The sequence below is a fragment of the Vidua macroura genome, chromosome 4, assembly GCF_024509145.1.
Source record: "Vidua macroura isolate BioBank_ID:100142 chromosome 4, ASM2450914v1, whole genome shotgun sequence".
In the NCBI taxonomy this organism is placed as follows: domain Eukaryota; kingdom Metazoa; phylum Chordata; class Aves; order Passeriformes; family Viduidae; genus Vidua; species Vidua macroura.
This window is the reverse complement of record NC_071574.1, coordinates 4,798,317-4,824,948: the sequence shown is the minus strand read 5'-3', so window position 1 is coordinate 4,824,948 and position 26,632 is coordinate 4,798,317. Positions and strand designations below refer to the sequence as shown.

Sequence of the window (26,632 nt, the reverse complement as noted above, 5' to 3'; positions counted from 1 at the left end):
GACCACATACATTTCGTGTACACAGGGGACTTAAAATTGAAAAGAAAGAAAAGAAAATCGTTTCAGCAATGTGTGATGGAAGTAACATCAAACAGTGCTGTACAGGAAGGAAAACTGGTGTGGAGCTAGATCAGTGGAGGGCCCAGTTCACAGGGACATGACAGAAGGCTTGGCAGGACTGGAGGAAGTCCCTGCTTCATCCCATTAGTGGGATTTTGCTGCCTCAGCTGTGCTGACGTGCATCCTTGTGGGGCCATGCTGCAAGCTGTGTCAGGGGCTGATCTGGGCTGCAGAGACAATTTTTTGTGGAATTAAACAGTGACCTTGGTTTTAAGCTTGTGTCAGTTGGAGAGTCAAGCTCCCAGCAAATTGCTGTATGGGCTTGGGCTGTGGGGAGCCACTGGGAACATGCTGAGCTGCTCTTTTGTTTGCCAGCCTGGTGCAAGAGCAGTGATGCTTTGGCATATTCCAGTTGTGAAACCATGTGGGAATCTGTGATTGAAAGTGTTTCTGATCTGAATGCAGAATTTGGAGGGGCTTCTCTGACAGACTCGTGACCCTGGGAAACAGACTGTGATAAATGTATAGGGAGTGGTGGATGCAGTGTACCTCCCTTTTTGCAGTGTTTACAGCAATACCATCGAGATAAGCCTCAGTAGTGCTAGAAATCTGTGTTTATGTCAACCCATGGAACACATTTTACATATCTCACCAGGATTCGTATGTAGAAAAACACTGTGTAACTGCTTTCAGTTGAAACATTCACCAGATCCATCTGACTTCCGTCTTGGTAAACAGAAGGGAAGAGCAGAAGAAAGCACTGCTTTCTTGTTACTTTTTTGCTGAAGGTGGACAAATCAGATGGCTGGGCAATCAGCAGTTGTAGGAAGTTCAACAAGTGCCAGTGGCAGATTCTGCACGTGGGATGGGGCAGCCCTGGATGTACTGGGGGACAGAGTGGGCAATGAGAGGCTGGAGAGCAGCGCTGTGCAAAGGGCCCTGGGGGTCCTGCTCGATGCAAAGTTGGATGTGAGTCAGCAGTGCCCTGGCAGCCAGGAGGGCAGCTGTGTCCTGGGGGGCATCAGGCACAGCATGGCAGCTGGGCAAGGGAGGGCATTGTCCTGCTCTGCTCTGCTCTGCACAGGGGCCGCCTCAGCTCCAGCGCTGGGGGCAGTTTGGGGTGCCACGATAGAAAAAAGACACGGAGCCATTAGCGAGTGTGCAAAGGAGGGCCACGAGGATGGTGAAGGGCCTTGAGGGGAAGTTGTATGAGGAGTGGCTGAGGTCACTTGGCCTGTTCAGCCTGGAGGAAACTGAGGGGAGACCTCACTGTGGTTATAACTTCATCAGGAGGGGAAACAGCGGGGCAGGCACTGATCTCTTCTCTCCAGTGAGCAGTTATGGGACCTGAAGAAATGGCATGAAGTTGTGTCAGGGGAGATTTAGGCTGGATATTAAGCAAAGATGTTTCACCCAAAGGGTGGTTGGGCACTGGAACAGCCTCCCCAGGGAAGTGGTCACAGAACCAAGCGTGACAAAGTTCAAGAAGCATTTGGACCAAGTTCTCAGGTACATGGTGGAATTCTTGGGATGTCCTGTGCAGGGCCAGGAGTTGGACTTCAGTGATCTTTGTGAGTCCCTTCCAACTCAGGATACTCTGTGATTCTATGATTGCTGTTTGGTGATCACTTGTTTAACTTAAGCTTCCTTTTCTCTCTCTGTCTGATAGGCTTAGAAGATGTTGTAGCAATAATGATTCCTGAACCCAAAGGAAAAGAGATAGTGAGCCTCCTGGAGAGGAACATTACTGTGATGATGTACATAACCATCGGGACACGCAACCTGCAGAAGTACGTCAGCCGGACCTCGGTGGTGTTCGTCTCCATCTCCTTCATTGTGCTGATGATCATCTCCTTGGCGTGGCTGGTCTTCTACTACATCCAGAGATTCCGCTACGCAAATGCCAGAGACAGAAATCAGGTGAGCAGGGCTGGAATCACCGTTTGCTTTTCCAAAAATCACCACGGGACTTATTGCAGAAGTAAAAGTTAAAGAAACTGTCGATGCATAGTAAAAACAGAAAACCGAAAGAAAGCCCAAGAAAGTGAAAAGAATAGGAATATAAAAATTACTCTGGCTGGGAAAATCCAAGACTTATGTCAATATAGATGGGATTCAAGAAAAAAAAAATGCATATATATTATGGGTTTTTTTCCTTATGCAAAACACAAAAAAATAGACAGAAAGGTGATGTTTATTTGTGAAAATATTGTTGTGGTACGTATAGCCAAAAGTCATAGCAATGTATATAACCAAGGACCCTTGAGATCAAAATGCTGACTAAAACATTGTGAGGTATGTGTGTGTGAAGCAATGTTCATTATAAGGGAAGAAAGGGGAAAAAAACCCTATTCTCACTTTAATGCTTCCTTAGAAGGGTCTTGGGCTAGAAAGACAAACTTGTCCCTCTTTATTTGACAATGATCACTGAACAGAACTGTAGTGATAGCCACTAATGTTATTAAACCATTGTTATTGGTTTTGGCATCTTGTCCAAAGCCCTTGAAAGAGATAAAAAGCCTATGGAGCTGAGGAGAAGTCGGTAGCAGTGGTTTTATAAAGCACTGCCCATCTTTATGGTAGTTCAGCAGTGAATAATAATAGCAACAATAATAATAAATTTAATATTTTCTTGGCCAGATGCAACTGTCTCAGCAGAACTGGGAAGCTGAGGCTTGTACATTTAATTCCAATGGTATGGTAGAAAATGTCATCAGTGTATGAAATTTGAAGAGATAACCATTTTACTGCAGTGTAAAAAATGCATTGTAATTCAGAGAGGTTTCTGAACCCTCAATAAATTACTGCCAGGGCCAGGAGGGTTGCCTTGCTTATTCTGCAGAAAAGGTAAAACTCAGAGTATTAATAATCATCTTGTAGTGAAAAGCCCTGCTACACGCTCTGTAACAAATACTTGACGTGTATCCCTCGCCTTCCCCCACTGAAATTCAGGCATCCTCTGAGCTAGAGAGCAGCTACTCTGTGTTTACAGACAGAAAGAATGTATTTTCCACTGAAATATACACTCTGAAATTTTGGATAGCAAGCATGAGACTATCCCAGCTGGAATTTGAACATCATTGGCAGCAGATTCACTGTGAATCTGCAACGGCTGTGATGATTTTTAGATGCTTTGTCTGCAAAAGCACATGCATGCCTAATTTGTGTGTGTGAGTAAGTGTACTTTCAGTCAAGTAATTATACAGGCAGCTTAGCAGTGTAAATAGATGTACACAAACATGAAACGCAGCAAAATAAGAAGCTCATTCAGGTAATATATTATAGTTTGAAGCTAATGTGTTTATATGTTCAAACATATTTCCTTTCCAGTATTTTCTTTCCAAAGTTTGAATGAGACCACATGTACACAAGCAGTTGTCCTATGGAGGGGTTTTAATAACTTGGCTATTATACTAGTTCTGTTCTTTAGAAGAATTAGAAAGGGTGCCTCCTAAGTATTTACATATTATTAATTATTAATATTATTCTTTTGGAGGGCAATACTGGGCAATAATAAGGGGCAACCTAAAAAGTTTTCGTGCAATTTTCTTCATACAGTTTTGTCTGACATCTAATCTCTTTTATTAGCTCTTTTCATATGAAAATGCTAGCAATATACAAACAAAACTCTATTATTTGTGTTAATGGGTTGCTGTGGCTTTTTAGTTTTGTTTCTTTTAGTGCTGGCTATGGACTATAATGATGTAGGTAGTTCAGAAGAGCTCAGCTTGCTCTTGCCCTTCCCATGAGTGTTCCTTTTTGTTTTCCATCAAGTTCTGGGTTTTTTCTTTTACTATGACACATTTTCTTGTAGCTCAAGGATGGGATCACAAATTTCTGATTAAAACCATACTGTCCTTTTGTCAAGCCTCATAAACACTTTTGTCTAGTTCTTCTCTATATGGTGACTCTCCTATCCAGGTCCTCTTCCCTTCTTCCATTAGGCGTAAGTTTCTGAGCAAGCAGTAAATCCAAAACAAACTGATTTAGTTATCCATCAAGAAAGCAATGAATCCAGCCATTGGGAGAGGCAGCTAGAAAGACTGAAAAATCTCCTGGAATCATTTCCTGTGACTCCACAGTGAGATGAAACCTGGACATAGTCCATCTACATCTTCAGCCACCACTCTTCCTCGTCATGTGTGCAAAATCTAAGTTCACGTACCAGAAGGAAGGCACAGCTTACTCCAATTAGGTGCCTGATTTTGATGAGTGGAGAATCAGGATTTCAAAGGTTCTTGCTGAATGCCAGGGCCTATTCATCCCAACCTGGCTGAGAATCAATGCAGTAGAGCACAGAATTGACTTCCACTATGGGCTTGTGCACCTACAGCCAGGGTGTCAGCTACAAACATGGTGAGATATCAATTTTTATTTTAACACATTTAATTTTTAAGAGTACCTCTAGCACAGACAACTGTACATTACATATGGAAGTAGAAGATAGGTAGTAATATTCACATGATTGAACCTTTTTTTTCCACCTAACAAGATGTCCAGGAAGTTGGTCGTTGCCTTGACGATAAATCCTTTTGACATGAAGAGAATAAATTTGTGTAAGAAAATCTGTTTCCTCAGTAGCTTGTTCCTGGAGGGCTCCTGAAGATGAGAGAGTTGAGAGATTTCGTAAAAGGCTGTGGAAATTGTTTAAATCAAGAGATATCACATTGCAGAACTAATTAGAAGCAGTTTAGAATTACATGACAAGTTCCAGAGGTAATTCAGCAAAATATAACCTGATGTTACAGCCCTGTGACAGCCAGAGCACAGACTTAAAAACAGCTACAACAACAACAAACCAACCCTGTCAGTCTGTCAGATTTCATATTTCACCAGTAATAGTAGGGTTCTCTTTTTATTGTTTGTGAGTCGGGAAAATGAAGAGGGGATGATGTTTCAGTGCCAGATTTATTTACCACATTTTTTCCATGTCCCTCCTTTCCACTGGCTTCTTGTTCAGAGGAAGTTTTCTATACAGTCATTTTGAAACTGGTTGGACTCCTCAAGTTTTGCAGGACAGTGGAAGCCAAAGCAGGTCCATTGCACTGGACTTGAGGAGGATCTTTTGTGTCCTAGTTTAATCTTCAGTATGTGATAAATGCATGTAGGGCATTTATCTGAGGAGGAAGACTGGTGGCTGTGGCTTGGAATGAGAGTTTTGGGCCACTGAATAGGGATGTCAATCTTTGAAGCAGTTTGGGAAGATGCTTCCCATGATGGAGTCTGCAACCTTTGTCTGTGGATAGATGTGCCTGATACCTCGTGCTGGTGATGCATCTCGCTCTGCACAAGGCACAAGGTGGTCTCCTTGCAAAGGTGAAAGTTTGGTAAGGCCATTAAGGGAGAAGCACTTACTGCAACTTCTCTTCCACAGCATTTTTACTTTCTCAGGAGCACATAAGTGGTGCTTTCCATGCGACTGTCCTTCCTTTTTAATGAGCATTGCCATCTCCTCAAGACCACTGCATCTGACATGCTTAACTCCTTCCAGTCCAGTACTGAATGTTGCAGCATTGCTAATGAGATTATGAGATTTATGACTGTAAATCTCTAAGCCTCACTTTAAACCCTTAGACTGCTGCAACGCCTCTTATCTTTTAGGAAAAATAATTGGTTATTGATAGCATGCCTTGCATTCAAGTGGGAGAATTCTTTGAAAGTATGGCTTCAGTCCAAGAAATTCCTGTTCTTTCAAAAACTAGATTACTCTCATTTACATGTAAGTTAAGAACTTATCTGTTTACAATAGAAAAGAGAAAGCAAACATGAAAGCAAGCAGATCAAAGATGTACATGAGTTTTTAATCTTGTCCTTTCCCCCTCAAGAATGTGCAAAAAAAGAACTGAGACATTGCATTTATTAAAGTAATAATAATGATAAAAAGGGATCACAAGCACTTTCTGAAGCATGACATAATGGCTCTTGTCTTGCTGCATGTTATCAGTCTATCTTTGATTTACATTAAAGAACCAAATAGCTGACAAGAAATGTTTCCAGCTCTCATTGATTCTTTTATTTAAGGGAGGCTCTGAGAAAAATGGACCACAGAAAGAGACATTGTCTAACTACAAGATACTCCTTCACATACAATAATTAAGTTGCTGGAAAGTTCATATGTAAATCTCCTGATAGCCAAGATTGTTTTCACCTCTTTAGCCAGATCTGAAATTGCACTCTGCTTTCAATATTGCATGTGTTTTGTCAGCCTTTCCAATCCAATAAGCTTACTCTCTAAATTCAATCCAGTGATTTTAATTGAATCTGAAGACCAAAGTGGCAATTTACTGGCCATATCTGTGTGGTGATTAGGTCTCTACTTACAAAATAAATATAAATATAAATCTCTTTATAAATCTATCTATAAATATAAATATAAATATAAATATAAATATAATATGTATAAATATAAATCAACTTATAAACATCAAACTTCCTTCTCTTTTTGGCCTCATGCTCTCACCCCCTCCAGCTGGAAATCCTTCCTGCTGACAGGCCCCTCTGAACTCTGGCACAAGAATTTCCCAGCTCAGAAAGTTGAATGTCTTCTGAATCACCAAAGGCCATAAGTCTCTCTCTTCTCCAGGAACACATGGCTGGAAATGTGGCTGGGGAGAGGAGGTGAAGGGAAGAGTTCAAGTCATTTATTGGTGGCAAATTGGAACGTACTGTATCATGAACTGTTATAAAGAAGACATTGGAGTGGGCATTGCTGCATGAAACCATGTGAGAGAGGCGTAGAAAAAACGGGGAGTGCCCAAAGCAGGGTCACCAGTATGGTCTGGAGGCAGAAGCACGTGGCATCTGAGGAGGAGTGAAGGGAGCATCCCAAGCTGGGTGGGGAGCCGAGGAGGAGGAAGGGCTCTGCTTCCAGCTGCAAAAAGGGTGGCCAGAGAGGAGTCAGAATCAGCCTCTTCCTGGAAGTGCACAGGGTAATGGTCACAAATTACCAGAAAGGGAAATTCCATTAGTATGTTTAGAGAAGAAAAAAGGCTGAGATTGGTTAAGCGCTGGAACAAATTATCCGCAGAGGTTGTGAAATCTCCTTTCTTGGAGATAGTCAAAACTTGACTAACACAGCTCTGACTTTGAAGTTGACCCAGCCTTGAGCAGGGGGTGGGAATACATGACCTCCCAAAGACTTTTCCAGCCTGTGAGTCTGTCTCCAGACTGCCTTGTTGCTGCAAGTGAGCAGGCAAGCCCTTGGAGCGCTGCTACAGGAGGAAGCTCCGTAGCACAGGGTGCTGACCAGTGACTGTGATCCCTGTGATCTTCCCAGCCTCTTGCAAGGAGCAGACACGTCCATCTTCAGTGTCTGAGGACAGGGTGTTTTGTGTCAGGCTGTTATTACATACTTTAATCCTGGTGGCTGTGACCCTGCCAGCACGGTAACAGTGTTTTGGAAATATGGGAGAACAGTCAGAAACATCACGTGGGTAATCACTTTATGGTCCACTGGAGGGAATGATAGAAAGGCAAAGAATGAGCAAATGGTTATGTATGGACAGGATGTTACTGCAGGACCATTATAGTGCTTTACCTGTAAGAAACTGCAGATGCTTCCACCTCGTTTTTATAAAGTAGGCAAATCTGTATTGCAGGAAAAAAAGACAGGAGAGATTATTCAGAGTTTTTGTTGTTAAAAAATTAACAGGTCACTTTCAGAAGTTGTATCTTGCTGAAGACCACGAACTAGTTATAGAACAATGAAATAAAGTTCAGCATTCACTGCGCCAACTGCCCAGTATTTTTTTTTTTTTTAACAAGTGTCATTAAAAAAAGAGAGGGAAGAAGTAAGATAACCAAACAATGGACTTGTTACCCACATTGGTAGGCACTGCTGCAGTGTAGCACACCTGCTGTGCCCTTTTTATGAATTATTATGTTTATATTTATACACTGTGCTGTTACATGTACTTAAAATTATTAAGAAGCCTAGGGAGAAAAAGTTTTGATATCTGCATGAAGAGATGCCCTTTGCTTAAGAGCAAATTTTGTATTGCAGCGCCGGCTTGGAGATGCTGCGAAGAAAGCAATCAGCAAGCTGCAAGTCAGGACGATCAGGAAAGGTGACAAGGTAATTTTTCAAAATGCTTGTTGCTAAATTAAACTCTGTGTTGAGGATTCCTTCAGACCTCTGGGACAATGAGGCAGAACAGAAATGCCAATTGCTTATTTAGCTACTGTGTCCTTCGGGTGGGGGAGAGGGTGATTCGGTTCAAGATGAAGAAAATTCTGAAAGTTAAAACATACCAACTAAATCTGCATGCTTCCCAGTGCAAGTTTCCAGCTGGAAACATGTCAGAAAATCTGACTTGCTGGTTTTGAAATGCATGACTGGATTTGCAATCTGCTTCAGTGACTGTTTTACTTCATCACATAGGCTCTTGTATGAGGAGATTAGCTAACAAAATAAAAAATGAATATGATGAATATTCTCTTTCCTCTAGGAGACTGAGCCAGACTTTGATAACTGTGCTGTTTGTATCGAAGGCTACAAGCCCAATGATGTTGTCAGGATATTGCCTTGCAGGTAAATTGAATGTGCTTTTACCTCTAAAAATCTCTTCAAGACAGTCTCTGCTCTCAGTTTCACACTGATAACACTACCTGAGAAATTGGGGAGGGAAGGGTGAGTTTATTATTTTGGCCTATTCCAAATCTGTTGGTAAAGATATCTGAAATGCCTCTTTATTCAACGTGAAATGAAACTAGTGATGGTGGTGAGACGCTGAGGGTTTAGTATGGTAGTCAGAAATTTTGTCCGACCTGAGCCTATAACAAAGTCTTCAGTAGGATTTTTAAACTAAAGCTTTGATTCATCTGTTTTCCTCGCTGTTTTTTTTTTTTAATTAGAATAAATGCCTTAGGAGAATTTGCCTCTGACTTGAAGGTGAGTCCTGGCCACAGCAGCCAGGGATAGAGCAGGCTCCTGCTTCCGATCGAGCTACTTCTTTTGTTATCCTGGGCCTGAGAAAAAGATGACTTTTGTCAGAAAAAAATCCCCAGCCACAGAAAGAGATGCAGCGAGTAAAACACGCCTCATGTGAAGATGCCCTGTGCAGCACATCCACCCACAGTGATGTGACACAGGAGTGCAGCCCCTAGCCACTCCTAACAGCTGTATTCATCTTTGTGCTATTGCACTGTCATTTGTGAAGTGTTACCTAATGGAGGATTTCTCTAAGGAAATCAATTTCTTAAGAAATTTCCTAGGATCAGTTGCCCCTAGGAGAGCAACAGCAAGGGTTTGATTTCCACAGAAATACAGATATGAAGTGCTGCACATATAGAGCAGAGATTTTATTTTTTTCAATAGAACTTCTTTCTTCTCCTGAGTCATGTTCACTGGCTTGAGAAACCGAAATACTTGTTTATTTTCCTGCTATGTTGTACCCTAGTAGATATTTGAATGTTACAAGCTGTCCATTTCTGTTAGTTCATGTGATTCATTGAATCTGTTTACTGCCATCACTAAATGGCTAACACAAAGCAACAGATTAATCATAAATTTGACCTACTGTAAATCCCCCACAATGACAAATTGCATGTGAACTCTTTTTTTTTTTTTTCTATAAGCAGACAGAAACACGTCACTTCATGAAGCAGAAATACGGAAAAATGAGAAATTACCAGAAAATGATGACCTTGGTTTGGCATCAATCCTGTTTGCACAGAAGCAGAATAAAACTTGGAAATGTTGCATGATAGAGATAGGCAGTGTTTTGAGGTAGATCTACAACAGCTTAAATATATGTCTAAGCTTTAGCTTTCACTTGTGTCCCACCTCATAATTCAATGAGCCTTTGTAATCCACAGCATTGCGTCAAGCAGAGTGAATAGGAAACACAGAGTTAACAGGTGGTGTTTAGCTCTTGGCTGACTTAAAAGGTCACCCAGAAAATGACTCATGCTAAAAGGGTAGCAGTAGCAGAACTGTCTTGTAAAATACCCACAGTCTGAGCCTTAGCAGTCTGGAATTATAAAAACTCAAAGATCTTTCTCAAGCAGCTATTTCACCAACCCTGGCTTTCCTGCTGCACAAACTGCAAGGGCAGTGTTTTACATACTTGCACGGGTTTGAACTTCTGAAACATGAAATAGTACTCATGTTTCTTTCTGCTGTTTTCAAACTCATCTCCTCATCCAGAACAAAAAGTGGATTAATGTCTGTTTCTGTGAAGTGAGTAGGAGTGTGTTATATCTTGATAAAGACCCACAGGCTCTGTAGTTTTCCTGCTCCAGCATCCTCGGTTAAGCTGTGTGCATTTTCTAACACGGGAACCTCATTAAGCCTCCATATAGCAGTGGATGAGCTCTGAAGTCAAAAAGTCATGTTTACTAGGACTTGGGCTGTTTTCCCAAATGTCTTCTCTTTTCTGCTGGCACTGGGATAGGTGTTTTTATGTACCCCACTCTGGAAAGCTCAGAGGAGAATTCCAAGTGAACTTGTGCTTCTTCCTCTTTGTCTTCATCAGGCAGCTCCCACAACTGACTGTAGAAACAAACTTCACTCTACAGAGTGTATTAAATAAATAAGGAATGACACTTGGTAGAAGTAAAAAGTGTTGACTTGCAGCCGGTTTTAAGTTTAATGGTAGCAAACATCTCTGAAGTTGTCTTTAAGGGCACTGCCACAAAATCAAATGTAACCAAGTTTATTGTTCCCAGAGTGACATCTCTTGTCACAGCCCTACTTCATTCTGCTTGTCTTCCATCTCCAGTTTCAAAACAACATTGCCTTTTCTGCTCTAGCTTTGGAGAAGGTACTGGTCCTGCTGCTCCCAGTGTGTGCTTTTTACTAAACTTTTCTAACTTTACTAAACTTCTACAGAGAGGCAAGACATTTCTTTCAGCCTTATCTCTGCTGAGTGCCTCATAGGTTCTTTTTTTTTTTTGCTGTTTCATTTCTTTCACCAATAAACACATTCTCTGACCTCATTCCAGCTTGTTCTTTTCCCCTGAACCTTCACTCCAGTGAAACAGAGAATTTTCACTCCTGCTTTCTCTTTTTATTAGTTTCCTGTGAAAATTATTTTGTCACACACATTCTTCCCTTTGATTCCTTCCTCTCACCCTCATCATCTTCTTTTGTCCTCCTCAGAAGTAAATAATACAGCACATGCACCCCAAAAAATATCAAACCTTCTTGTTGAATACTACAGTGCTACTCAGTCTCTCACAAAAATTCTAAATCCTTTACTTCAACCCTAGGTCTAATCCAGGCAACTGATGCTCTTATTTAGGGTTATCAGGGATGTACCTCTCTTTCTGCATAGGTGAGACTAGGAGTGGAAGGTGGGAGGAGAACAGTTTCCCTTAATCTGGAAAAAAAGCCTCTCAAAATTATTGGCAAGCTGAACACCTTACAATAGTTGTACTGAAATCATCATCCTCATCATCATCATCATTATTACTGTTATTATTGTTATTATTATTTTGGGCTGAGTGCAACATGATTCTTTTCCTTGTATTATTAAAATTGCGTCTTTAAAAAAAACATAAATGCATTTCAAACTAAAGCAATGTCTAGTTAAAAAATTTGAAGTGCTCTTTAGGTAATAGTAAATGGAATGCTCTGGGACTTTGAGGTTCTTTTCTTTTGTGCTCTGTGAGCTTTGCAGAGCCATGTGCAGCCACAGGAGAGTGCAGGAGGGATCCCAGGAGGCCACCACCTCTGGAAAAGCACAGAGGCACTGGCACACGCGTGTCGTTCTTGGCAGCTTTTTCCAACACACTCTGCACTCTCCTGGGATGAAGACTGCAAACCCCCTGATAATTTATTGCAGTGCTTCGTTACCTTGACTGTGGCACAGCTTTTCTTATTGTGTAACCTGGATCTCACTTGCTGCAGTTTAAACAACATCTTTGTGCTTCTTATCCCTGGGAGAGGTAGGGGACGGTTGTTTCCTTTCCCTTGTGAAAATCTTTTTGTATGAGGTTGTGACAACATCTCGCCTTCCTCTCTGTCAACTAATCATTTGCAGTTCTTTTGAGAAACTTTTCAACTCGTCCAAAACAACATCGTTTTGCAATGAATGTGGTTGCACATAATACGGAAAAAAAACCTGCTTTTTTTTTTCCTAGCTTTGACTTTGATTGTCAAAGCCATGTCCTGAGCCTGAGCTTGAAACATCTCTTACTGTCTTCCTGTATGGGTCATTACTTCTCAAATCACCCATGATTGCTCTATCCTCTCCTTCCATTTAAAACTTGCATCAGTCGGAACTGCAAAGGGAGGGATTTTTGTTGCAGTTGATATTTTTACATCTTTCTCTTACCATGTGACAGTGAAATTCTGCAGTTGCTCTCGTTTTACTTTATGCTGACCCTTCTTTTGCTTGAATTTGGAACATAAAACAACTGACAATTTGTTGAATGCCATAATACATAGTGCTACACCTAATAAACTTTCAAATCCAGATCTGCAAAGCCTGCCACCTTGCTTTTCTGCACAAATGTTTACATGTTCAAAATAGATATTATAAGAGATCTAATTGTATAATGCAGTACAAAAGTTTGAGAAGGCAAATCTTTATCTGATTTTCAGTAGCATTCCATTATTCTGTGGCTTTCTGTCAAAGAATCAAGTTCCTTCTGTAGTACATATTAAATCTGAAATTAATTGAGTCATAATACACTGTGCTAAATTAGTATTGAGATGTGCAAAGTGACAAGATCTGTCATGTTTTTAAATTACTTGTCATTGTTAGGATTTATTTTAGAATATTGTTTTTGAAGCCAACTTTAGGAACACTGAACTTCAGATTTTACAGTCTTTAAGGCATGAAAGTGTTCCAAGCTTTTGATGATGAACAAACATCATTAAATTCTCTGGATATGAACCCCAGTTTGACTGAGGCTTTCAAAGCTGGAACTTGAAAACAAAAGGGGATTTTCTGGTCTATGGTAAAATACCTTGGTGGAAACTATGTAATTTTTATTCAAACCAGATTTTGGAAATCTGTTTTGTTTTCTGAGAGATTAATAAATATCTCAGGTTTTGTAAATGGGCCTGATTATTTTGGCACAAACATGCTTCAGATGTTTGGTGATATGCATATTTATGAATTTGATTATATAATTAATTTCTTAATAAAGAAAACCAATCACTGGCAAGAATTTCAGTATTATTTCATGTAGCTGAAAGATAAGACATCATGAATTAACATTGAATTAACAAACTCAAGAAAATCTGTTGGTTAGACTTCTAAATGTAAAATCAGACACGCCTAAGAATGTGTATCTTTATGCTTTCACCTATTCAGAATGCTTGTCTGATGATGTGCTGGACATGCCCCTTCTAAGACAGAAGGAAGGAAATGTTAAGCAGGACAGAGACCAAAATCTGGTTCATTTGTTGCTATCCATTAGGTCAGGCCGTGTTTGGAGGTACAGCTTTGAACTTCAGTAAGGCTAGTAAAGTAGTGGCTTAAACTTCAAATATCACAATGCTTCATTTGATTAATCATGTTGACATACAGGATCAAATGAGATTTGATACCCCGGCCAACTGATATAATTAGACTAGACTGAACTTCCAAGAATGTGTTTGCCCTTTCTCATAGTTGTATAAAGTGATACAAAGGACAGGAAGGCAATAAATTCCCGTGCACTGATACAATGCATCTGCTGACCCATTCAGTTCAATCAGTAGCAGTTAAATATTTAGAGTGACTTTGGTACATTAGGTGACTCTGGCTTTCTCAGAGATTGCATTTCCTTGTAGAGACTGGTATGTGCCGTGCTCCAGGCTGAGCCTTAGGATCTTACAGATATTTAGGTATTTCAAGTCTAACAATAGACCCAGCACTGCCAAGCCCACCACTAAAGCATGTGCTCAAGTGCCACATCCACATATCATAAAATACCTCCAGATGCCACTTCCTTGGGCAGCCTGTTCCAATGCCTGACCACCCTTTGGGTGAAGAAATGTTTTCTAATAATCCTAGTAACAGAACATGCTGTCAAGAGAGAATACAGTCTGCCATACACACACTAAAGATCTCTACAGTCATTATCAGTTTGTTAAAGGCAAAGCTAAAACAAGAAACTTTCAGTTGCTCCACCTGATTAATGTCTAGGAAAAGTAGTGCCCAGCAGCTACAGGGCTCAGGTAGTTGCTTGGTGGTCACTTCAGACTCAGAACAGGATTAGCAACAATTCCTTCAGGGAATTGTGTAGGAGCTCTCTCTGATGGGCAGCTTCAAAAGAGCGGGGAAGTCAGAGAGAATATTTATAAAAGCACTGTACTGTTTTTTTCTGTTTAAATGAAAAGTATCTTTTTTTTTTTTTCTAATTCAATTTATTTCTTTATTCCTCTATCCTGAAAAATACTAGACCCTCAATGGCTTCACATTTAAATGATGCGTAATCAGGTTTGTCTGTAGAACTATTGAGAAAAACTAACATGATTTTTACCTTTTCCAGCAAGCAGCTTTTGTTTACTGGCAGCCTTTAACATTTAAAGAATATCGGGTTTGCTAATGCATTTTGTATATTTTCGCTAAGTCTCTAAATATCTATATCTTCTATTTCAAACACATTCAAATGTGCTTGAGTTGCTGCAGGAATCATTTTAGCCTTGTGTGTGTAGGACCTAGTTCTGCAGTCCTTGAAGAGGTCACGAACCGCACCAGTTGAAATACTCTCACTGAAAAGAATTCAGAATCATCTGGTACTAAGTGGTAAATGGTGCTGTGGTGCATTTGAATTAAGATATCCTGGTTTTCATTGCAGGCATCTTTTCCACAAGTCCTGTGTAGACCCCTGGCTGCTAGACCATCGTACCTGCCCGATGTGTAAAATGAATATTCTAAAAGCTCTAGGGATTCCGGTAAGCACTTTGCAGAGCAGCCCATCAGGGCAGAAGGGAAACCCCAGCCACCTGAGTATATCCCTAGCCTTTGCCTCTCTGTTCCCATCTTACTCTTTTTGCCATATTATTGAATATTATAATATAATTATATTATAATGTAATTTATATTATCATATAATTGATTGTTATATTATATATATATTATCATATAATTGATTATTATCAACCTCTGATAATAATTATAACGTCAATTAATTATTATCTACCTCTGTCCTGCATCCCACTCGTATTAGCAAGGAAGAGTGTGGGTGTTGGTTGAGTGTTGGGATTTGGGTGTCTCTGGCTGCCTGCTTGGTGAAGCAGAAGATTGTTCACTGGTGTTTTGGTGGATTTATAGAATCTTTCACATAGCTTTCAGGACTGGATTTATTTTTTTAATCATGTCCTTGGTTCAAATCTGAAAGCAGGGAAGTCTGCAAATAAAATTTTCTTTGCTACACTCACCAAGGACAACTAACTGCTCATTCTGGGGATGCAAGTCCTTTTTCTATCAGATTTCTCTTTAAAGTCTATCTGAAGCAAGGTCTGTACTTTCCTAATTCCAGTTAAGAGCCATTTCTCCCAGTTACTAAGGACGTGGTGGAGCGCATGACATACAAGAAATTGTTAAGCTCTTTGATATTTGGAACATTCAAACGTGGTTAGAAACTGCCAGAGTAACTGATCTTTCTAAGTCGCACGTTTGCACTCAGATACCGTGTGTCCTGTCTGCCATACACTGTCTGCCAAGTGGAGCTATCACAGAGCTCAGGGCTTCACTAGGAGGGAGTGAGTCACTCTCCTCCACCGTGCAAGGCTTGTGAAGTTCCATACTGAAACACCTCCAGCTGATGCATTAGCAGGTGCTGCAAATAGCCCCCCGACGCACAGGCAGTGATGCACCAGCTCGCATTTGAAAGAGCTCCATAAAGTGAAAGAGCTCCATAAAGTAAAAGAGCTCACGTGAACATACTGGGGAGCTGGGATAGCCACTCTCAGAGAAATCAGTTTCAGAGACAAGGAAGCAGGCTGCAGGCAGGTATGTTAATCAACCTAATATCATCCAAACTGAAAACATGCAAAGGGGGAAAAGAAGGAGGGCATTGTAGCTAGGGCTACTTTTTCTGCTAAACATGCATATTGTCTTTAATATATTTAGAGGCGATGCAACTGTTAAATCAGTGCTTAAGATGAAAAGCCCAAATGAAGGCTAGCTCTGCCATTCAGCATCTCTGCACCTAGGCTTAAATACAGAAACATTTCCCCAGGTTCTGTCTGGGCTCACAGGCCTGCTATGAGCAGTCACACAGGGCTCTGACACCTCTTCTCCCTACCCAGTGTATTGTTCCATGGCTTCCCTGTGCTTCTGACAGCACCATACAATTTCTCCTCTCACGCAGGCCTGTTCACATTTTTCTCCAAGCACTTCATTAATGTGCTCTTTGTCCAGCTTCACAATCAGGGGATATAGGCAAACCAGAGCCATGCTTTCTGGAGGCCTGCAGTGAGATGTTAAAGGCTTTCCAGAAAGTTTAGTGCTGTCAGAATTTACATCCAGGACGTGGCTCTCACTGGCTTCGCTGGCTGCTGCTGAAGGCTCAGCATGTCCACAGGCTGTTTGAGGCTGGGCACAGCTAGTGGAACAAGAAACATGCCCAGAGGCCACGTGTAGAAGTTTTGGTTTACATGGCTGGATTTCACTGCCTATGAACAGCTCTGTAGTGGCAGGTGTAGAAGTACCTAATTGCCAGGAATAATTGAAACACCGTTACATTTCCTCAACCACTGTTTCCCTTCTCATAGCTCCCTTTCCTCTGCTGTACAGTACAGCAGAACAGGGATCTATCCTGCTCTCCTCACTGAGAGCTTTCTGCTTGGAGCTTCTTTGGAAATAATTGTACTGAGCATGTAATTAAAGATGCTACTGTAACCTACATGAACTACTGGTTCAAATTAAGATTTCCAAATCAGCTTTAGTGTTGGTCTGTCTTAACAGTAAAAATAAAGCACTTGGATGTTAATGTTCCACTAGCAAAGTTTGTTGGTTTTTTTTTTAGGGGATTTTATTGTATGAATTTCTGTAAAAATTTCCTGTAGGTTGTTCTAAGACAACAAGCTGAAAACAGCCCTCTTCATCTCTTGGAAGAAGCATGCTGATGTACATGGATCATTGGATGTGTTCATGAAGGGAGAGTCTTATCCCTCAAAGTGACTTACAGTAGGAGCTGCTGTCCATGAGAAACTGGAGTAGATGGTAGCCTTTGTGTCATGCTTCCTCTGGTTTACAGCAAAGGAAGTGGAGGTATAAGAGCATCTGGTAGCTTGAGGGTTAAAAATTCCTGTACTGCTGTCAGTTGCTGCTCTTCCTCTCTTTTTTCTACCTTCTCTGTCTGAAATACACCTCAACTCCTGTTTGTTCCTTTCCTACCTTATGCTCTCTCCTCCTTCTCCTCTGCATAACCCCTCCTGCCCAACCTGTGTCCTTTTGAGCTCCTGCTCAGCTCCCAGGACCTGATTTCCACCTGCACAGAAATCATATTGTCCTCACCCTTCTCACTGCCTAGCACCAGCTGAGGACAGCCCGGGGTGGACATCATTCCTAAGGTGTGCTTTCTGGTGCTCCCATGAGCCAAAAAAGCCACCAGCACACATGAACTAGTGTTTTTAGAGACTCATCACTTAGCCAGATGTCCATAGGCCACTGTGGGAAAAGATGCTGCCCTCAAAGAACCTGTAAAGTTCTAGGGCTTCTCAGTGAGAGGTGGCAAACATTTCTGTAGAGTGGATAAAGCAAAATGTTGTTCCCTAACCACATTCTTGACTCTCGCTGAGCCCTCTTAGCTGAAATTTCCACACACAAAAGAAGAAAAAAGCCTTAGGCAGGCATCAGCCTCTGATGGGAGACTTGGGTGCAAATTTGCCAAAGCCCTTTTGCAGGCTTTTACAATGGGAGGAATGAGGAAATCTTAGCATAGACAGGCTATGGGGGATTTTTTCCTGCCAGCTGCATGTTTGCCCTATGGTTGTTATTAAAGACTTGGCTTGTGTGTCTGTGCATATACTGTGCTTCATTTAGCTGGAAGACTTTGGATTTTCCAGGAAAGGCTTGGTTAAACCCCAGATATCTAAATGCTTCAATTCAATTCACAACTAAACTCTGCATTTACTTTGTAGTAGAGACTTCAAATATTATCTACCCTAAGCTCAGATTCCCCAGGCAGCCAAGAGGCACCAAAACTCCTGCGCTCATTTTCACAGCTGCTGAGCACCCCAACACCTCCACTGTTCTCCACTCTGCAGCTCCAGAAGATTATTAACTATCTATCAGCACATGGCTGGCCTTTTCCACTCTTTGCTGGCAAATCCAGCTCAGACTACACCAGCAACATTTGAAAAGGATTACCTGTGAAAGTGTCTTTCACTTTTCAAAGAGCTACATTGCTATTGGGACAATCAGATCACATAAAACAGTTTCCCTCTGCTTCTCCCTCTTTCCTGCACACATCTGCTGGACATGCAGTCAGCTGCATTTTTGGCAGCAGATTGTATGACTTGAAGCTATTAACTGAGATCCTTAGCCAAACCCTCTGAAGTCAATACAAAGCTTTCCCTTGACTTTAGTGGAATTGTGCTCTCGAAGCACTTACATGCAGGGCACAAGTGAAACCAATATAATTAAACTTAGCAACTGTATCTGGTTTTTTTTTTTTTTTTTCTGATCAGTATTTAATATAAATATTTTCATAGCATGCTGCTTAGTTTGGGGCATTTTTTTTCAATTAAAATGATTCACGAGTAAAGAGATTAATTGTATCAAGCAATTTTTTTTTAAATCTTTAATGTTTGGTTTGACTTTCAATTGTAATCCCCCTCTTTAGAAGGTTTAAAAGTTTGTGATAAAACCCCATTCTAGGAATAACTGGAATCAGAGCAAAGGACAGACAACTGGTCCCCTGAAAAACTGAAATAATTTTGCCTATAGGAGAGAGGAAAATAGGCCTTTTGTTTTTAATATACACTGCCATCAAAGGTGAATTAAATTAAAAATGAAATTCTGAAAACATTCTTTTATAACAGCTAAGAGAGAGGGAAAGAGTGATAGATCTAAGGGATAATTTTGGCTCCCTGTCCTACAGATAAGTGATTGGTACTTCACTTGGAAAAGTACAGATTCAGTGAGTTTCATTAACACCTGGTATAGTTGAATGTGCCTTTTTTATCCCAAATCTGAGGCATTCTTGTTGCTTGTGCATTAGATTGGAGCCAGACAACAACAGTTCTAGTTTTCATTCCAAACTTCAGTTTGTGGGTACAAGACTGCTTAAATTGCCTGTCTTTTTCATTAGAAACACTTGTGAAAAAAAATACTTAAGAAGTGACAACAATCCGACAGGGAATGTGTGGAAAAAGAGAAAACATGCTAAGTTCCTGATTCTGAAAAAAAAAAAAAAAAAAGAAAAAAAAAGTAAACATATGGTAGCCTTCAGTACTAGAATTCAAGGAGATTTCTCTTGTGTTTAAAGTTAAATCTCTCCTTAAGCCTTTGCTGTATCATATTTTGCTTAGTTTCTTTGTGCCTGCTGTGGAGATAAGCAGGTAGTGAGATTTTCCAAAGGGCCTTGGCATGCAAGACAACTAAGCATAGGGAAAAAAAAATCAGAGTACACCTCCTCTGACATTGGCCATTTGAATGTTGGGTTTCCAGTCTGCCAGCTGAAGCCCTGCTTAGTGCTGAGCAGAGGGAGCAATTCATACCTAGGGCTAAGGGATGAATCACATAGCAAAAACATCTCAAACCCCTGAAGTTTTGAGGAAACCTAAATGAATGATCCAGACTAGCTGTCTGGTTCCTGGAGAATAAAGATAAATGGAAACAAATTAACATTTCCTAACTTAACAAGGCCTCTGTCACTGGTCTTGCTTCACATAGCAAGAAAAACTGTGAGTCAAAAAATTCTCTTCAGTTTCCCATTATTGTCTACTTGTTTCTTTTCTCATAATTGTGTTTTGTAGGAAATACAGTATTAGCAAAGATGATCTTTTGATGTTTAGAGACTTGTCTTATAAACAGTTTTAGCTTCTAGTTTTGCACCACACACATAGATGCACCCACAGGCAGTTCTTACTGAATTCTTATTCCAGTAAGCTCAGATACTGGCTCTGTAAAATGTATATTTGAAAAAAAAAATAATTATTAAAAAATATAATTGTTCCCCTTCAGCTCCTGTCTCTGTTTACATCTGTGATCTGATTCAGCAATCTGCCTATGTTGAGCAGATCATACCAATAAGTGAATTACTTTTTTAATGTGCACATTCCCAACATTCCCAAGCCCTTTTAAAAGTATCAATAAGAATGTTTAGCAATTGTAGGTGACACAGTTTAATACTCAATATTTCCATGGCATACTTTGGGTCTCTCTTCCAACAGATTGTATTAAGTTTTAAGCACATGAAGACAAACACTGTGTGTTTATTCATTCTATGCTGTCATTTTCCAACACTGAAATAAAGCCAAAAAAATCTGACGAAGAGGTAAGAAGTAAATAGAACCTTTTTATCAGGTAGGAGCTCGATTTTTCTCCTTTTTCTTCCCATTAGCCAAATGCAGATTGCATGGATGATATACCTCCAGACCTGGAAGCATCCACAGGAGGAGCACCCACCAACCAGATCACAGGAGCCAGTGACATCACTGTGAACGAAAGCTCCGTGGCCCTGGATCCCCCAGCCCGGACCCTGGGAGTGCTGCAAGTCATCCAAGACGTGGACTCCTTTCCCCAGGCTGGCGAGGGTAACTTCACAACGAGCAGTAAGTTCCAATTTCTGGCAGGATTTGCACTGAAATAAATGTCTAGAGACTCCAGCCACAAACCCATCTCTAGTGAGCAGCCTTTGAGGGCTTTTCATTGGAGCAATGGCCTTATTTTAAGGCCAGAAGGGATCTACAGGGTAAGTAAATTTAATTATCACGTGTTCTGCTGTACTGGACTGATGGTCAGAGTTCCTGTGCTTGAAAGCCTGGGTGCAGTTAAACAACGCTGATTTTTTGTACAAAAAAAGCAAAAAGGAGAATTTTACATGTTTTCAGTGTCTTTAGTTTTCACTTGTGTAAGGTGTGTAAGTGGTACCATTTGAGCAAGTAATCCTCAAAATGTCTGCATGTCTCTCCGTTCCTAAAAATTATATTCTCTGTTAAAAATCTGTTTCTGACAGTTTAAAAGGAATGTTGTCAGCTGTTTTGAATGAGGACTGTGCTAGTCTAAAATTCTCATTTTTAGGCAAAATAGCAGATCAGTAGAAAATACCTATCTGGTTGATACCAGTTGGTATATTGACAAGACTGTTATAGAAAATCATCAGATGTACTCGAAGAGAGGTAGAAAAATGTGATAAAATACAGTTTTGTGTATAGAGATTGTGTAGGTTCTGGAGAAAAGATACATTTTCAGTGGTTTCTAGGTACTGCTATGGGCCTGAGCATGGAAAAGAAGGTAAGTAAAAATATTATGTGTAAAAGGTAGGAGAGACATGATGACACTAGGCTGAAATGATTTTACATTGCTCTTCTTACTCTGTGGAGAGACCTGATAATGCCATTTTCTCTCATGTTGTCATGCCATGTCATGGAAGTGAAAATAACTTCCAGAAAGACTGGACTTGTGACCTTAGATGCTGGTGACCCGGATTTTTACATTCTGTTTTGTGGATTTCAGGTTTCAGGTTTGGTCCTTTTATGGTTTAAGTTCTGGATCCAGCAAGGAGTGAGCTGCAATGTTATAATCCCAGCCATCTTCCATGGCCAGCCTGCCAGCTGGGGACATTCAGTTTTCTCAAGTCTCCTTCCTTGAGTGCTGGCAAGAGCCGTTCAGAACAAGATGGGATTTTGTTCCTTCCAGTAATTGTTTTAAAATGCATTTAAGGCTGATTTTAAAAACAAAGGAAAGATGGCACTACAGTGTAATAAAGACTGGGCGAAATGCTGGTCTCTGCTCTGCCCTTTAGCACTGCAGAAGCAAGTAGATCCTCTCATGGATAATGGTCCTTGCCCCACAGTTCTCTGCAAGTTGCACACTGTGAAGGCTGGGAAGGAGGGCTGTGGGGTGCCCCTAATAGACACAGCTGCATGACACACGCTGGGAAAAGCCAGCAGCCTGGTCCCAAGCCCAGCATGAGGAGCAGACTGTGCTTTTCATCCCAGGAGCTTGTCAGGCTGAGAAGCAGCTCTTCTGGTTTCTCACCAGGCGTAACAATGGTGTCGAGGGTGCCAGGGAGCACAAGAGCTCAGTAATTCTCCAGGCACTCTCTTCCCTCCAGAGTTGTTTCAAGAGCTTGCAGAAGGACCAAACACATTTTTAATTCATTTTCCGGGTTGCCAACTGAGTTAAGTAACTGGGTGAAAAGCTTTCTCAGAGCCAGCAGAACACTGCAAGGCTACAAAGATGCTTGATTTTGCCTTGGTGCCCTTTGTTTTCCACCTTACCCTCCATTTCCCCCCTTACCTTTGATAACATTGGACAATGGACCTGAAGACTGGACAATCCTGAGGGCTGGCAGCAGAGCCCACAGACAAGGAACTTGCACCAAGACCAGGCACACAGACAGCAAATTATGGAGCATCAGGAGATCGTTGTCTCCTGAAGAGACTGGCCAGGCCCAGGGAAGGACTGCGAAAAGAGTTTTGCTCCTGGTTATGAGAGAGAGAGAGCAGGAGAAGAGCTCAGGGAGAGAAAACTGGTGGATTGAAGGCTGCAAACCTCACACTGTCAGAGGTGTGGGTGGGGGAGCAGGCCTTTCCAGTGGCTTTGAGAGGAAGGAAGACCTGAGGAAAGCTCAAAGCACCTTGGGACCTTCCAAAAGCGAATGTATGCCTGCCTGTGCTGTGGTTGTCACACAGTCACTCAGGGAAATCTGGTTTAATACTTAGTTAGCTGCTGTCATTCATTCATCGTTGACGTGTAGGCATGAATCTTCATCTGGATTTCTCATCTAAAGGGCAATGCAGTACTTGAATATTTGTCAGTGATGGATGTGCAAGTTTCCCTGCTGTCATCGCCGCATCCAGCGTGGTGCATTTTGCAGTAGTTCCCAGAAAAGTCACTTAGGCCCTTTTTACAGCAGAGCTGCAGCAAAGAAGAGGTCTTTGGTTGGGAGTTAGGGGAGCTGAGTTCCAGCAGTTATGGGAATTTGACTCTCTAGTTGCCTCATGTGAATTTGGAGGGTTCAGGCAGTCTGAAAGGTAGAACTTGGCATTGCAGGCAACCTGAATTCTTAAAGCAGTGAACAGGGACCATCCAGCAACTTATAGATAGTTGTGGTATGAATCCAAATGCTAACTAAATCAGAGGGCAACTGTAGGCTAAATAACTGGGTCACAGCTGTCAGAGTAGATGGAACTTTATAGGCATTGTGTCTGTTTATTGTATTTCTCCTATCCAGAATGCTCAGTTACACAACCACAGAGCTTGCTGAGCGTGCCCTTTCTGTGAACTAGCCTGCCTGGGAATTTGTAAGTGATGACACTGATTGCTCCTAGGAATCTTTGCTGCAGTTGCCAGGTCCTGGCCTCGTTATATAGCATTACTGATGCCAGCCTACTCCAAGGCTGAATCTGCACTGCAGATTCAGAAGTCTTTTCCTCCTTGTTATTGAATCTGTGCAGACTCCAAGGCTCCAGTGCAGCCTTGATGTGGCCTACTGCACCCAGCACCACAAGTCCTTGCATCCTCCCTTGTTCCTCACAAAGTTCAGTGGTCCAGGAGGTAAAGAACTTGCCACCTTCTTTCCACCCACTTCTGCAACGCTTTTCACTTCATTGTTGTTACATCCTTTTTTTGTCTGTTGATTAATCATTCTGGTATTGTTGTCTTGGTTTGGGTTTAATTTCCCTTCCTGTGTTTCCAGTGATTATTCAGAGCCAGAAGACCTCCCTCAGTGTGTCTGGAGGGAGGGTATTCCCAGAATACTGTTCACATTGGGTAAAATGCTGTCTCCATGATGGCAAAGCTCCTGCTTACTTCAGTGGGGCCAGATTTTAATTTCTGAAACTCGGCCAGTGCTTTTCTTCTTTTCTGTGTGTATTCTTTTCTGTGTGTATGCTCAGCAGACATCTCATCTTCTCTCCCTCCCTTTTGCTCCCCATGCTCCTGATATCTGTGGGACCCTCGGAAATGTAGTGTACTGTGAACATCTGGATGGGACTAAGCCCTAGGATTCCTTGCTAAACCAAGGATCTCCTGTTTGCCAGCACTGAGCACTTAAAAATGGACCAGCAGTTTCTCCCAGCTGCCTTTTAGCAAGATCTAAGCCTTCATCAAGTCTCTTGGGCATATCCACAGCCCAAAGTCTGTTCAGTGTTTAGTCTTAGTGATGGTTTGCTGTCTGTGGTGGGATATTGTGGAGGATCCTGGGATAGCATGTTCTAATCTCTGTAACAGGTTGCTGAAAAGGTATTGATGGAAAAAAATGAAAAACTGTAGTTTTGAAAAAAAAAAGGGGGGGAGGGGGAGACTGGACAGGGGGAAATAGTGTGAAATATGTAAGAGTTCATCTCAGCTGAGTTTGCTGCTCTGACTTTTTCACCTCTCCAGAGCATACAACAGATGACAACCTAAGGATCTTTTTCCACAACAATGCATCATAGCAATCCGTGGCACCTAATTTTTAGTAGTGACTTATGCAAAATGTTAACATTTTTGGAAATCTCAGTGCAGGTGGAATTTCCTGCTCTACACATGATATGAGTGTGAGCTGGACCTGGCTAAGATCTGAACTTGAAGGAGCTCTGAGCTACACCAGCTTCAGAGGGTGGATCTAAGATGTGAGGAGACCATTGCAATATTCTTTGGGTCGGGCTCAGCTGGGATTGAATGATATGTTTAAAAAAGGTAGTTTTCTGGGAAAGTAGCATCTAGATATTCTAAAGGCATGGTAACACTGGCAGGTGAAAAGTAGTTATTAGATTTTATTCTTCTATAGCATCCATGGTCATTTATCTCCCTCGAGCACTTACTAATTTCTGCAGTAAATAATGTGCACTGTCTTTGCCATCTCTTTGTAAATACTTCCTGTTTTTTAATTTAGACAAGCTTTTATATTCCATTCTGTGGGCTGTCTCATCCCACCACATAGGGCCTCAGAAATCCCACGAGTACTATCTCTGCAGCTGGAGGAAGATCCATAAATAATTCTACTGCACACATGAGCAGGACTTTCAGTGTGGAAAACCACAAACTTTCCCCCAAGGTGTCATATCACCTGCAAAGTCCACAGAGTCTGGCACACTGTACAACAGTGTGGGCAGTCTATGCAGTATCAGTAGTTCCTTTCTGCCTCTCATTTTGTTCTTTCCATAAAACCCTGCCAACGTACAGCTCATCATGACTGCTAGGACCCTTTCAAATCTCTCTGATAGCTCTTCATTGCTCTTCATTAAATCTAATAATATAACTTTTCAAGTAATTATTTTGATCTGTATGTGTCTAAAATGTCTTTGTGAAGAATAGTCAGCCTTTGGAAGTGGATGAAAGTGCATGATAAGAATCTGATCCACTGTTGTCTTGTAACCACTTGACTGTTCCTCCTTGCTATGAACAGTGGGGTTTTATAGGTGGAATGTAAAGAGGGAGGAAAAGGTGGGAAAACTCTCTAGATACTAGTTAAAACAGCAAGTTATTAACACTTGCATTAGCAAGTCCTAATCCTGTCCCAGAGAGAGAATTCTGATGGGACCTAGTTAAAGACTGAGCAGATTGGGCCCCATGTGCCTGCTGTGTGACGTAAGTCCTGGTGGCTCTTGTGGGGATATTGCACTGAATAATTGTCATGGAGCAAAACTTCCAGTGAGCTAGGTTGCTAGATTGTTTTGGGACTAACACTGATGCCAACATAGCACTGGTGGTTTGAAAGAGTCATCAAGTGAAACATAGCTGGCACTAAAAATGTACTCTGGCTTATCACATACACCTACAAGACTCCTGCCAGACTCTGAATGGACAGGGAAGTTTTCCTGTTATAAAACTGCTCCTCCTTTCCATATGTTGAGAAGTGAAATGCAAAGTGTTTCTGCATGGAGAATTGCAAAAGGGGGTGTACAAAACTGCTGTGAATCAAGGAGGAAATTTAAGTTCTAATTTATTTGTTTGTTTTCTGTTTCACATCCTCGGTGAAACAGAAACTGTGTACAGAGCAAGGATGGAGACAAGAGGTCAATAAGGTCCCTTGTCCCCACTGAGCTTTAATATGGCTCAGTCAGGGCATGGTAAGCACTCACAGCAGTCTGGACTGACCTAGGGTCCCAAAAAGGCTGCAGATGCCACAAAGGTTGCTTAATATTTGAGTCTAGGAAGAGATATAGAAGATAGCGTTCACTTTCAATAGTGGAAGCTCCATTCTTTAAGTCCATTTGAAGTCTATGGCAGTCCCTGGCTTGCCCCTGTCTGTCTCAAATTACATTCCTGCCTCCATGTTGCTTTTATGTTGTGTAGCTGCCTTGGAAGCCCGGTCCAGAAGCCAACCAATTTCTTCCTGGTGGTTTTGTTTCTTTTGGATCAGTTTTCTGATCCAGAAGTTGTTGTGCCAGTACAATAGGAAGAAAGAAATGTGGAGCACAAGAGAAGAGAGGGACATAGAAGCCAGCTTCCACAACACTATTCCCAAAAGCAAGCACACTATCTCCATCACCACTGGACCCTACACAGCTGTCTATTTTGCTAAAAAA

The 26,632-nt window shown here is 41.4% G+C and overlaps 1 protein-coding gene across 2 annotated transcripts in view; it reads left to right on the top strand.

Moving 5' to 3' along the window:
- Positions 1–26,632, top strand: part of RNF150 (ring finger protein 150) — a 116,024-nt gene that overhangs the window by 66,023 nt on the left and 23,369 nt on the right. For both annotated transcript variants that reach the window (XM_053975996.1, XM_053975995.1), the window contains exons 2-6: positions 1,730–1,980; positions 8,063–8,134; positions 8,508–8,590; positions 14,797–14,893; positions 20,515–20,725. In XM_053975996.1, coding sequence (XP_053831971.1) covers positions 1,730–1,980; positions 8,063–8,134; positions 8,508–8,590; positions 14,797–14,893; positions 20,515–20,725 — 714 coding nt within the window. The remainder of the gene's footprint in view (positions 1–1,729; positions 1,981–8,062; positions 8,135–8,507; positions 8,591–14,796; positions 14,894–20,514; positions 20,726–26,632) is intronic.